The sequence below is a fragment of the Bufo gargarizans genome, chromosome 7 (assembly GCF_014858855.1).
Source record: "Bufo gargarizans isolate SCDJY-AF-19 chromosome 7, ASM1485885v1, whole genome shotgun sequence".
NCBI classification, from domain to species: domain Eukaryota; kingdom Metazoa; phylum Chordata; class Amphibia; order Anura; family Bufonidae; genus Bufo; species Bufo gargarizans.
In genome coordinates, this window is record NC_058086.1 from 329,531 (window position 1) to 344,181 (window position 14,651).

The window sequence follows — 14,651 nt, forward strand, 5'->3', positions numbered from 1 at the left end:
TTGCTGTGAAATCATCAACATCTGCTGCACAGAAATGGAGGTTCCTAATCCACAAAACAATCAAGCCCCAGCTGTTCCATGTAAACCCTTCTCATTCCTTCTGATCTCAGATGCTGTTCATAGTGATAACTGAACTACTCGTATTTTGCTATAATAACTCGAGGAAATGGTAATGGTGTCTGCAATTAGTGTCAGCATCTGAGCTAAGGAAGCTAGAGAGAAAATTATTTAGATTATTTTCATGTTCAAGCAATGTTCTAATATCAGGAACAAAACAACAATTGCCTGAAATAAAAAGTACCTGAATTGCCTTCTTCTGTCTAGCCATTGTCTACTTACAGTCTAGCTTTCTGAGAACGCTATGAGAAGACTACTACTCTACTTCCTTCAGACATTCTTTTCTGTCTTTTAAAAACGTGGAAATGTAAAAAAAAAAGATTTGAAAAAATTACAGGCATTTTCTGGCCATGATTTTTAAAATCCTATAGAAAAGACTTATCTACAGCAGTAATGGCTAACCTCTGGCACTCCAGCTGTGGTAAAACTACAACTCCCAGCATTCGCCATTATTTCTATGGGGTTCTGAGAACAGCCAAGCTACTGTACAACTTGGGAGTCGTAGTTTTACCACAGCTGGGGTGCCAGAGGTTAGCCATGACAGATCTAGAGCATATTGGTTAATAAAAACACTACAAATATGCCAAAAACAAAACTTGTGTGTGTGAAATTGTCCTCACAGCTATCACGGGGATTCACATATATAACAAATACTATAAGATGTCATATCTGAAGTCATAAATCACTGACATAGTGGTGGGCATTTATTAAAGCTTGTCTTGCGCACAAATAGTCGCAAAAAGGGAATTTTTGCGATTATGTTAACACTCTTGTGTTCTCAGAACCCCATAGAAATAAATGGAGCATGCTGGGAGTCATAGTTTTACCTGGAGTGCCAGAGGTTAGCCATTACTGCTGTACATAGTCTTTTCTATAGGATTTTAAAAATCACCGCCAGAAAACACAGAAAAGAATGAGGAGTCTGAAGGAAGTAGTAGTTGTCTTATGGGTGGACGACAGATGGACGGAATAGGGGCAGCGCGGGGTCATGCTGGGCCACAACTCCGGCCTCGGCAAATTGCTACTTTTTCGCCTGGAAACAGGTAAAAAAAAAATTGAGTAGATGAAATATCACCTGGTGTAGTTTTTCAGACAGACGCACGGACTGTCACATACAGTACAGACCAAAGTTTGGACACACACCTCATTCAAAGAGTTTTCTTTATTTTCATGACTATGAAGGCATCAAAACTATGAATTAACACATGTGGAATTATATACATAACAAAAAAGTGTGAAACAACTGAAAATATGTCACATTCTTAGTTCTTCAAAGTAGCCACCTTTTGCTTTGATTACTGCTTTGCACACTCTAGGCATTCTCTTGATGAGCTTCAAGAGGTAGTCACCTGAAATGGTCTTCCAAAAGTCTTGAAGGAGTTCCCAGAGATGCTTAGCACTTGTTGGCCCTTTTGCCTTCACTCTGCGGTCCACCTCACCCCAAACCATCTCGATTGGGTTCAGGTCCGGTGACTGTGGAGGCCAGGTCATCTGGCGCAGCACCCCATCACTCTCCTTCATGGTCAAATAGCCCTTACATAGCCTGGAGGTGTGTTTGGGTTCATTGTCCTGTTGAAAAATAAATGATGGTCCAACTAAACGCAAACGAGATGGAATAGCATGCCTCTGCAAGATGCTGTGGTAGCCATGCTGGTTCAGTATGCCTTCAATTTTGAATAAATCCCCAACAGTGTCACCAGCAAAGCACCCCCACACCATCACACCTCCTCCTCCATGCTTCACGGTGGGAACCAGGCATGTAGAGTCCATCCGTTCACCTTTTCTGCGTCGCACAAAGATCTCAAATTTGGACTCATCAGACCAAAGCACAGATTTCCACTGGTCTAATGTCCATTCCTTGTGTTCTTTAGCCCAAACAAGTCTCTTCTGCTTGTTGCCTGTCCTTAGCAGTGGTTTCCTAGCAGACATTCTACCATGAAGGCCTGATTCACACAGTCTCCTCTTAACAGTTGTTCTAGAGATGTGTCTGCTGCTAGAACTCTGTGTGGCATTGACCTGGTCTCTAATCTGAGCTGCTGTTAACCTGCGATTTCTGAGGCTGGTGACTCATATGAACTTATCCTCCACAGCAGAGGTGACTCTTGGTCTTCCTTTACTGGGGCGGTCCGCATGTGAGCCAGTTTCTTTGTAGCGCTTGATGGTTTTTGTGACTGCACTTGGGAACACTTTCAAAGTTTTTCTAATTTTTCGGACTGACTGCCCTTCATTTCTTAAAGTAATGATGGCCACTCATTTTTCTTTACTTAGCTGCTTTTTTCTTGCAATAATACAAATTCTAACAGTCTATTCAGTAGGACTATCAGCTGTGTATCCACCTGACTTCTGCTCAATGCAACTGATGGTCCCAACCCCATTTATAAGGCAAGAAATCTCACTTATTAAACCTGACAGGGCACACCTGTGAAGTGAAAACCATTTCAGGTGACTACCTCTTGAAGCTCATCAAGAGAATGCCAAGAGTGTGCAAAGCAGTAATCAAAGCAAAAGGTGGCTACTTTGGAGAACCTAGAATATGACATATTTTCAGTTGTTTCACACTTTTTTGTTATGTATATGATTCCACATGTGTTAATTCATAGTTTTGATGCCTTCAGTGTGAATTTACAATTTTCATAGTCATGAAAATAAAGAAAACTCTTTGAATGAGAAGGTGTGTCCAAACTTTTGGTCTGTACTGTATGTGCACAAGGCTACTTTCACACCAGTGTATTTGCTGGATCGGTCATGGATCAGCAAAAACGCTTCCATCATGATATAACCATTTGCATCCGTTATGAACGGATCCGGGTGTACTATCTTCGGATCCATCATGAACTCCATTGAAAGTCAATGGGGGACGGATCTGTTTTCTATTGAGATCCATCTTGTTCCACATTCCAGGACGCACTCAAAAAAGCTGCTTGCTGCGCTTTTGTGTGCGTCATGGGAACGCAACCAAATGGAACGGAATGCATTCTGATGTATTCTGTTTTGTTTAGTTCAGTTATGTCCCCATTGACAATGAATAGGGACAAAACTGACATATGTCAATAGCAGAATAAAAGTGACGGATGTCAATAGTGGAAATTGAAAACGCTGGTGTGAAAGTAACCTAATGCGTGTGCCTCAACATAAATTAGCCGTATACTACTGCAGAGTAGGGGGACAACTAAGACCGGAGTAAAAAGCCCCCTCAGTTAATGTCCTGCAGTGGGCTATCTGCAACATTGACAGTCTAAAAAACAGAATGTAGGTAAGCCTACTGTGCGATTTACGGTTCCTTCACACACACTTTCTTGAGCGTTTTTAAATGCTTGTATCCAGGGGTACTATTTCCTCTTGCACATAGCGAATAGTAGGTGTAAGGATAGGTCTCAAGGCCAATTTTAATCCCTTAACAACACACCGATTTTCTGCCTTCCTAGGGCCATAACTATGGTGGACCTCGGTGCCATCAGAAGTCCTGAGGTTGCCATTGCAAGCAAACGGCTCTCTTGATCTCGGTGCGGGCACAGGACAGAGCAGCGCTCCCGGGATTTGAATGCTCAGATGCCGTGGTAACAATTGATTGCGCCATTGGAGGCATTAGAAGTCTGTGATCACAGTCATCACCAGGTGTCTGCTGTGAAAAACAGAAGGCGCCCAGAGCTACATCGCCCACTCCGCTCCAGAGTGGGCGACATATATGTACTGAGTAAGTCATGAACATTGACTTATAGGATATCTACCTTTCAACTGGTGAAACAGCTTTTTTCCTGGTATTTTTCAAGTCCTATAGAAGAGCTTATGCTGTGTTTTAAAAGGAAAAGACATGAACTACTGAAATATTACAAGAACACTGAATAGAGAGACAGATTTGGCATTCCAAAGTTATGTCTGGGGTCCCTGTCACACCATTAAGTTCCACTCTCAGCTTAGCAGAACAGCCTGGGCACTAAGCTCAACAGGATGCACAGGCGATATTGTCCACCCCTTTAGGAGCTGACTGCTTGTGGCCTGTAGGGGGCTTTCTGATCTTTGGGGCCCTAAGCATTTGATTGGTTTGTCTTGGGTAAAGTCTGCTTCTGCGTGTATGTAGAGGTTTCAATGAATCCAGCTATGGTCAAACGACTTGCTGCGCGTATCTTTTCCACCAACACATAGTAAACATACACCGATCAATCATAATGTTAAACTCACAGAAGGTGATGTGAATAAAACTGAATATGTTGCTTCTTCTCATGAAGGGGTCAGATACATTAGTCAACAAGTTAACAATAAGTTCTAGATGTGTTAGGCCGAATGCACACGGCCGTTGTTCACGGGCCGTGGAACCGCGGCCTGGATTCCTCCTGAGAGCAGGAGCGCACGGCGTCATTGGTTGCTATGACATGACGCCGTGCGCTCCCTGCTGCCGCCACAGTACAGTAACACACTGGTATAGATCATACCAGTGTGTTACTGTATTGCGGCGGCAGCAGGGAGCGCACGGCGTCATAGCAACCCATGACGCCGTGCGCTCCTGCTCTCAGGAGGAATCCAGGCCGCGGTTCCATGGACAGCTCACGGCCGTGAACAACGGCCGTGTGCATTCGGCCTTAGAGGCATGAAAAATAGTCAAGTCAAAGGATCTGAGCAACCTTCACCCCCACTTCGCCAATGCCGAGCCCCAACACATGACAATGAGATAAAAACACCAGGAAAAAAAACACCACAGCCAGAGCATGCAAAGATTTCAAAAAACACATTATTTACCCAAAAATGCCACTGAAAAAATGCATGCTTAACCTGTGTTTAATATTGTTTCCATGCAATATCTGGAGATGGTGTTGCCAGCAAAAAAAAAAAAAAAAAAAAAAACCCACTTTCAATAGATAATAATGGGCAGGTGCTCAAAACAAATATTTATAAATATATTTTTAATGTAAAATAAAATAATGTTGTTACCATTATATTTTACATTAAAAATATATTTACAAATATTTGTTTTGAGCACCTGCCCATTATTATCTATTGAAAGTTTTCTCTGTATTTGTAGGCACCAGATAGGTGCAGGAGCTCAACAATACTGTGTTGGTATGTTAAATATGTATATATATATATATATATATATATATATATATATATATATATCTATATCTATATATACACACACTCACACACAGTACAGACCAAAAGTTTGGACACACCTTCTCATTCAAAGAGTTTTCTTTATTTTCATGACTATGAAAATTGTAGATTCACACTGAAGGCATCAAAACTATGAATTAACACATGTGGAATTATATACATAACAAAAAAGTGTGAAACAACTGAAAATATTTCACATTCTAGGTTCTTCAAAGTAGCCACCTTTTGCTTTGATTACTGCTTTGCACACTCTTGGCATTCTCTTGATGAGCTTCAAGAGGTAGTCACCTGAAATGGTTTTCACTTCACAGGTGTGCCCTGTCAGGTTTAATAAGTGGGATTTCTTGCCTTATAAATGGGGTTGGGACCATCAGTTGCGTTGTGGAGAAGTCAGGTGGATACACAGCTGATAGTCCTACTGAATAGACTGTTAGAATTTGTATTATGGCAAGAAAAAAACAGCTAAATAAAGAAAAACGAGTGACCATCATTACTTTAAGAAATGAAGGTCAGTCAGTCCAAAAAATTGGGAAAACTTTGAAAGTGTCCTTGAGTGCAGTCACAAAAACCATCAAGCGCTACAAAGAAACTGGATCACATGCAAACCGCCCCAAGAAAGGAAGACCAAGAGTCACCTCTGCTGCGGAGGTTCTACTTTGAAGAACCTAGAATGTGACATATTTTCAGTTGTTTCACACTTTTTTGTTATGTATATAATTCCACATGTGTTAATTCATAGTTTTGATGCCTTCAGTGTGAATCTACAATTTTCATAGTCATGAAAATAAAGAAAACTCTTTGAATGAGAAGGTGTGTCCAAACTTTTGGTCTGTACTGTATGTGCACAAGGCTACTTTCACACCAGTGTATTTGCAGGATCGGTCATGGATCAGCAAAAACGCTTCCATCATGATATAACCGTCTGCATCCGTTATGAACGCATCCGGGTGTACTATCTTCGGATCCATCATGAACTCCATTGAAAGTCAATGGGGGACGGATCTGTTTTCTATTGAGATCCATCTTGTTCCACATTCCAGGACGCACTCAAAAAAGCTGCTTGCTGCGCTTTTGTGTGCGTCATGGGAACGCAACCAAATGGAACGGAATGCATTCTGATGTATTCTGTTTTGTTTAGTTCAGTTATGTCCCCATTGACAATGAATAGGGACAAAACTGACATATGTCAATAGCAGAACAAAACTGACATATGTCAATAGTGGAAATTGAAAACTCTGGTGTGAAAGTAACCTAATGCGTGTGCCTCATCATAAATTAGCCGTATACTTCTGCCAAGAGTGTGCAAAGCAGTAATCAAAGCAAATGGTGGCTACTTTGAAGAACCTAGAATATGACATATTTTCAGTTGTTTCACACTTTTTTTTATGTATATAATTTTATGTGTTAATTCATAGTTTTGATGCCTTCAGTGTGAATCTACAATTTTCAGTCATGAAAATAAAGAAAACTCTTTGAATGAGAACACACATGCACTTTGTTTATTTTGTAGCACACATATATATATATATATATTATCTTTATCTCTTTTTTTATTTTATTTAGGTGAGCCATCTATATCTCTTTTCCTTTAAAAAAAAACAAAAAAAAAATCCACACACACCCAAAACTGCAAAACCTACCCCAGCCTCAACATGGTATAAATTATACATATTATTGTGCGGCATGGTGTTCACCAGTATTACTGAATATGCCAATGCTGTTAATCCTAATTATTACAATTCGCTAAACTTTCAATTTAGAGCCAGTAAAAACCTTTAAGCCCTTCCCAACATCCACCGAAGTCAGGACTTTAAAGAGGACACCTACTCAGGAGCTGAGTGGACACAATAGCAAAACAGCAGGCCCCTGGTAGCTAAGTCTGTTAACGGCAATAAGGCCGACCACAGACGTTTAACTCCTCAGATGCTGTGGTCAATTATAAGATCACAGGAGCTGTTCAGGATCAGGGGAGATGTTTCACCTAGAAATAAGTGTAAAAAAATAAATAAAAAAGTTTATAAAAAATGTAAATATATAAAAATTAAAATCACCTTTCCTTATTTTACAAAAATAAACAATAGAAATATTGAGAATGATTGGTGCCTCAGAAAATGGCAAAGTATTTTTATCGTACGGTGAGCGGCTTAAAGGGGAAAAAATGGCCAATTTGCTGTTTTTTTGGGCAGTTTCACCAGGTAATATGGCATGGTCACACTTAATTGGCTGCTCTGATGATGTTGCTAAGATTTCTCTTTGGAGAACATACTGGGTAGCCGCCCTTTCGCAAACCATCAGACCATTTACACACTAGGTGACAGAACTTGTAGGTCCCAGATACCAGGAACGGGTGGGGCCCAGAAACAAAAGACAAGGACTAGAATACTCAGGGGAGCAGCAATAATTAAGGCAAGTAAGTAGTTTTACATAATTGAAGCAACAAAATCTCCTGATCCACTATCTCCACCTAATCCGGCAGATGTAAAAGACTCATCAGCACACAAAGGTATTCAGTTTCCCAATATGACTAAACTTGAATCCACTCTGAATGCAGCATTTAGCTGAGCTTTAGGTCTATTAGTTACAAAATGCCTCAGCTGTGTCAGTCATCGATGAATAAACTACAGCCATTTTCTTCCTACATTCAGAGTTCTCCAAGTCCACCATTGCTGCATCTGTGGAATGCTTGGCCTCAACCTGAAAGCTAACATTTAGTGTTCAGGTTCATCCATATAGAAGGGACACACTGTGGCAAATCTCCAGCATTTCACAGTACCGGCAAAGTGGATAAGATTTACCTAAGGGCAATGCCACATGGTGTGGATTATCAAATGAAGAATTTCCACTGAGGATTTTGTTGCAATTCTGCATCAGACATTCTGGTGGATTTTCAGCAGATTTCACCATATTTATACCAAAGGGTGAAACTTGTTGTTGATATCTGCAGAATAAATCCCCATGCTGCAGCTTTACAATCTACTCTGAATGTCAATGTTTGCTGTTATTTTTTGTTTGCAGCATTTATGGACCGGGCTCATTTTCACCTTAAGGACCAGGCCATTTTTTTTAATTTGACCAGTGTCACTTTATGTGTGAATAACTTTAAAACACTTTTACTTATCCAAGCCATTCAGAGACTGTTTTTTCGTCACATATTGTACTTCATGACACTAGTAAAATGGAGTAAAAAAAAAAAAAAAAAATAGCATTTTTATTTATAAAAAAAATACCAAATTTACCAAAAATGTGGAAAAATCAGCAAATTTACAAGTTTCAATTTCTCTACTTCTATAACACATAGTAATACCTCCAAAAATAGTTATTATTTTACATTCCCCATATGTCTACTTCATACTTGGATCATTTTGGGAATGCCATATTTTTTTTTTTTTTTTGGGGTGTTACAAGGAAATCTTGAAATGTTTCCGAAATTTTCCAAAACTCACTTTTTAAGGACCAGTTCAGGTCTGAAGTCACTTTGTGAGACTTACATAATAGAAACCACCCAAAAATGACCCCATTTTATCTCATTAAATCATTTGACAACTTCTTTAACCATTGAGAGAAGCTTATCAGCCTGAAAGCTACAAATAAACCGACCCGTTTCATAAGACTTCTCCTGTGCTTTGGGCAGTAAGACACCACCTACGGGGAGATTTATCAAAGACCATCATTTGACGCCGCTTATTGAAATCTCCTGCACTTCTGGAGGATGCAACAAATTTATGATGTGGAGCAGGCCTCGTCATAAATTAGGTGCATCCTCTGGCTGTCCAAACGCCAGAATGCAATCTATGGCAGCCCAGAGCGGCCGTAGATTTCAGTCTTCATTTGTGGCAGAAAACTAGCGCAAATGAAGAGAAATGTGGCAGACCCGCAGGTGCTACCCTCGCCATGTCATCTTTTCAGAAAGTGGCAAAGGTGGCGCAGAAACTCCACTTGCATCAAATTTTGTCGCAAGTGACATTTAATAAGTCGCAAGCACGAGGTTTATGTTTTTTCCCCACCATAAAAGAGGCGCATGTGTTCAGTTTACAAGCACACACTAAGGTTGTATATACCTGTGCTGCCTTCATGGGCATAGCTTGGGAGCCATATAACTGGCCCATTCACCGATACCTCAAGTACTCTGTGTTCAGAATATCTGCTTGATTTTTTTAAACTTATTAAACATGTGGAAGGCTGTCTACACGTTCGTGTAAATGACCAGTTTTTATTTCTTTAAAAAAAATCAAATTGGATACTACTGAAAAAAGACCATTTTATTGACAGGCTGAATTTATCCTCATAGCACTCACTATTGTCAGAAATAAATTACTATGACATTTTAGAACTTTAGATAGAGCTGAAAACAAAATGGAAAGTGTCCTTTAAAAAGATCATATAATACAGAGACATTTTAAAAGGAACATGCAACCAGGACAGGCCTCTCGAGCAACAATCCATAGGTGTGACAATGAGTGCTGCAGTGACAGCACAGGGATGACACACAATTCTAAATGGGGCCCATCACAGAAACCACAAAATGCATAACACAACATACATAACAGCCATTAAAATAAAATACAAATCTGCAGCCACCAGAATAATGGATAGCTTCTTTACGTATGTTTTGGATACCCAAGGTTGTACGGTTCCAGTAATTCTTATATATGTCATGGTTCATACGCCTTGACCTGAAGGAGAAATCATTTCTTGAAGGACCAGATGTAATAAGTGGTTCTGTTCTGCAGTCAAAAGTGGCCTGTAAACATGAAGGTTAATGTGTTAAGTGCATACATGTGGTCATTCATCTGCATAGACCAGGAATGCTCAACCTCTGGCCCTCCAGCTGTTGTAAAACTACAACTCCCACCATGCCCTGGTGTAGGCTGTCCGGGCATGCTGGGAGTTGTAGTTTTGCAACAGGTTGGGCATGTCTGGCATAGACTACATGCTCCTATTTCAGAAGCTTACACACACACAGAGTTTTGCAGTACATGGTGTATTTTGTATATTTCTCTAGGAACAATCAAAATGATATGTTAAATGTAATTCACAAGTCGTATTGATTGTAAAGAGTAACTACACTTTTTGGGAAATGTCATAGGGACATATCAGAAGTGTTGATCGGCGGGGGTTCCAGCTCTGAGACCCCCGCCGATCGCTAGAACGAGGGGCCAGAAGAGCTCAGTAGAGCGCAGCTTCTCCTTGCTGAGGAGCGCAAGACTGTAGACTAACTCAATAGACTTTCTATTGCGTTCTTCTGTAGTCTCACACTTCGCAGCGAGGAGAAGCTGTGCTCAGCTGAGCGCTTCTGACCCCTCGTTCTAGCGGGTCTCAGAGCTGGCACCCCCGTTGTTTAACACTTCTGATATGTCCCTATGACATATAAAAAAAAACAATGTTAAGAAGTGTAGTTACTCTTTAAGGTGATACCTAATATCTGTCACACCCTGACCCCTAAAGGCCCTATTACACTGGATGATTTCGGGCCAATTATCAGAAATACGAATGCTCGTTCCCGATAATCGGCTCGTATAAGCCAGCAACTGATCAGCGGATTAACAAGCAAATGGTTGTTTGTTCCTGATGAAAGATGCTCGGGTATCGGCAGCACATCTTCCCAAGTAATCAGGTATGTGCTGCTGATAATGAATAAGACGGACTGAGGAAGGAACAACGTCTCTCCTACATCAATATGCATTTGGCCTGTATAATTGGGCCGATGCAAACGTGCACCAATGGATGTGTTATCTTCCATAGGTGCTGGCACTGCCCGAAGATCAGTGTAATATCGCCCTAACTCCAATAACAGTAGGGATTTAAATGAATAAATTACAAGTTTTACTGAATCCTTTACCACAAAACCATACATCAATCTGCTCAGCTCCTCCTGCCCTATAACATGCTGCCTGAAGGTTGCACTGCATTTTCAAGGTGACAGGTTCCCTTTAAGGGTACTTTCACACTAGCGTTATTCTTTTCCAGCACCGAGTTCCGTCCTAGGGGCTCAATACCGGAAAAGAACTGATCAGTTTTTATTCTAATGCCTTCTGAATGGCGAGCAATCCGTTCAGGATGCATCAGGATGTCTAAAGACTCCGTCCAAAAAGACTGAACACTTGCCAGAATGCCAGATCCGGCATTAATTTACATTGAAGTGCATTATTGCCCGATCCGTCATTAAGTGTTCTGGCAAAACAGATCTGGCATTCCGGTCTGAGCATGCATAGACCGAAAAAAATTCAAAAAAAATAATTATACCGGATCCGTTTTTCTGGATGACACCGGAAAGACAACATTTCAATGCATTTGTCAATGCAACCGGATCCGTCTGACAAATGCCATCAGTTTGCATACATTTTGCTGGATCCGGTAGGCAGTTACAGGGACGCAAGTGTGAGAGTACCCTGAGATATGCAGTTTGCAAAAAAGACTGCATTTTAACAGTGCGCTTCAAGAAACTAAAATCTGCTCAAATCTGTGAATGAAAGATCCAGCAACAAATGTCACATTAACACCCCAATAATAACTGATATCACAGCAATCTGACAAACTCCCTACAGCTACACCGAAACATGGAAACAAATATATCCTTTATGCTGAGGATGAGACTGACAATTGCGTAACATCAATAATGGTAAACATGGTGTATCGGGATTCCTTCAAGGATTAAAGAAAGATTAAATGAAGATTAGACATGTCTAGAAAGAACAGAAGTCTTACAGTGTATCTGTATTACGTAAGAAATAAGTACAGCAAACACAAAAGTCAACTAACAAAATGAAGAGAATAGTTGACTCTGTGATGCTGAACACACTAGCTGAACCCTGACCAGGGGATGTTTATTAGTAAGGCATTTTTCAGACTGGGCTGTAGCGGTGTGGCAAAGCGCTGCGCCACTAGCACATGCAAAACGGTAGCAGCAACATTGCAAGGAAATGTTCTTAGAGCTGCTTTAATGGAAACGGCAGTGCATGCCCTAATTCAGATCTGTATTCTGGATGCACATGTACCCACTGAGCCGAGCCCTATGACACACGAAGTCTGGTCCAGTAGGACCGGGTATAATACACCACACAATACTGAATATGGCTGTCATGCTGTGATTTTCAACAAAAAGTCAAAACGGTGAATACAAAAAAATATTGGTTACAGAATATAGTGTAAAACGATCACTCCGCCGCAGGACATACCAAAGCTCCACCTGCAAGATTTTTAGTGATTCCACGTCGTTTTCCTGGCATGCCATCTGTAGAAAAGAAATAAAACCGTCAATGAAAAAATGAGGCAGTAAATTCATACAAAAAAACTATAACATACAGCTTTTTTTTTGCACTTTCGTTGTGCAATTTCTATGCGGATTCCACAGTCGAACAACCATTAAACGAATTTTCTGGTGCAAGTATCTACAGTGCCTTGCAAAAGTATTCACCCCCCCCCCCCCCTCCCCCGACTTTTTTCGTATTTTGGTGCCTCACAACCTGGAATTAACATGGATTGTTTGAGGATTTGCATCATCTAATTTACAGAACATGTCCACAACTCTGAAGATTTTTTTTTTTTTTTTATCGTGGAGCAATAAACAACAAATAGGCTAAAATAACAGAAAAAGTCAATGTGCATAACTATTTATCCCCCTAAAGTAAATACTTTGTAGAGCCACCTTTTGTGGCAAACACAGCTCCAAGTCACTTTGTATGAGTCTCTATGAGCAGTCCACAGCCACATCTTACCACTGGGATTTTTGCCCATTCCTCCTTGCAAAACAGCTCCAGCTCCTTCAAGTTGGATGGTGAGATCTGAGCTTTGACTATGCCATTCCCCTTAAACCACTTGTGTGGCTTTAGCAGTGTGTTCAGGGTCATTGTCCTACTGGAAGGTGAACCTCCGTCCTAGCCTCAAATCACGCACATAGTGGTACAGGTTTTGCTCAAGAATCTCTCTGTATTTAGCACCATCCATCTTTCCTAACTCTGACCAGTTTCTCAGTCCCATCCCTCCGCATGATGCTGCCACCACCATGTTTCACTGTAGGGATGGTGTTCTTTGGGTGATGTGATGTGTTTGCACCAAACAGCGTTTTCTTTAATGGCTGAAAAGTTCAATTTTAGTCTCATCATACCAGAGCACCTTCCTCCATACATTTTGGAAGTCTCCCACATGCCTTTTCACAAACTCACAATGTGCCTTTTTGTTTTTAGCTGAAAGTAATGGCTTTCTTCTGACCACTCTGCCATAAAGCCCAACTCTATGGAGCGTACAGCTTATTGTAGTCCTATGTACAGATACTCCAGTCTCTGCTGTGGAACTCTGCAGCTCCTCCAGGGTTACCTTAGGTCTCTGTGCTGCCTCTCTGATTAATGCCCTCCTTGCCAGGTCCGTGAGTTTTGGTGGGCGGCCATCTCTTGGCAGGCTTGCTGTTGTGCCATGTTCTTTCCATTTGGTTATGATAGATTTGACGATGCTCCTGGGGATCATCAACGATTTGGATATTTTTTTATAACCTAACCCTGACTTGTACTTCTCAACAACATTGTCCCTTACTTGTTTGGAGAGTTCCTTGGTCTTCATGGCAGTGTTTGGTTAGTGATGCCTCTTGCTTAGGTGTTGCAGCCTCTGGGGCCTTTCAAAAAAGGTGTGTATATGTAATGACAGATCATGTGACACTTAGATTGCACACAGGTGGACATCATTTCACTAATTATGTGACTTCTGAAGGTGATTGGTTGCACCAGAGCTTTTTATGGGCTAACAAAGGGGGCGAATACATACGCACATGGCAATTTTCTGTTTTCTATTTCTAAACAATAGTTTTAGTTATATATTTTTTCTCATTTCACTTCACCAACTTAGGGTACTTTCACACTTGCGGCAGGACGGATCCGACAGGCTGTTCACCCTGTCGGATCCGTCCTTCCGCTATTTCGCTGTGCCGCCGCTCCGTCCACACTGACCATAATGGGTACGGGGCAGAGCTCTGGCATAGTAAGTCAGTTCGCGGTGAGAGGCCGCCAGACTAAAAAGTCGGACATGCAGGACTTTTAGTCCGGCGGCCTTTCGCCGTGTACTGCCGTGCTGCGCTGGAGCTCCGTCTCCGTCCCCATTATAGTCAATAAGGATGGAGCGGCGGTCTGGCGAAATAGCGGAAGGACGGATCCAACAGGCTGTTCACCCTGCCGCAAGTATGAAAGTACCCTTAGACTATTGTGTTCTGATGTTCTGATCCATCACATAAAATTCAGATTAACAAAACAATGAATTTAAGGCTGTAATGTAACAAAATACGAAAAAAGTCAAGGGGGGGTGAATACTTTTGCAAGGCACTGTAAATATATAAAAAAAGGACTTATGTATGTATGTGTTTGTGTGTGTGTGTATGTTCTGCAAAAACTCAACCATCCATTTCAACAAAACGTTGTATACACTTCCCTTGCTACCTGGAA

At 41.1% G+C, this 14,651-nt stretch overlaps 1 protein-coding gene across 1 annotated transcript in view; it reads right to left on the reverse strand.

Annotated features, from left to right (window-relative positions):
• Nucleotides 1–9,464: 9,464 nt before the first annotated feature.
• The window catches only part of LOC122943211 (40-kDa huntingtin-associated protein-like), a 59,738-nt gene continuing 54,551 nt past the window's right edge, over nt 9,465–14,651 (reverse strand). Inside the window, exons 11-12 of the mRNA XM_044300781.1 lie at nt 12,402–12,457; nt 9,465–9,967 (exon numbers count right to left, since the gene is read on the reverse strand). Coding sequence (XP_044156716.1) covers nt 9,886–9,967; nt 12,402–12,457 — 138 coding nt within the window. The 3' untranslated portion in view covers nt 9,465–9,885. The remainder of the gene's footprint in view (nt 9,968–12,401; nt 12,458–14,651) is intronic.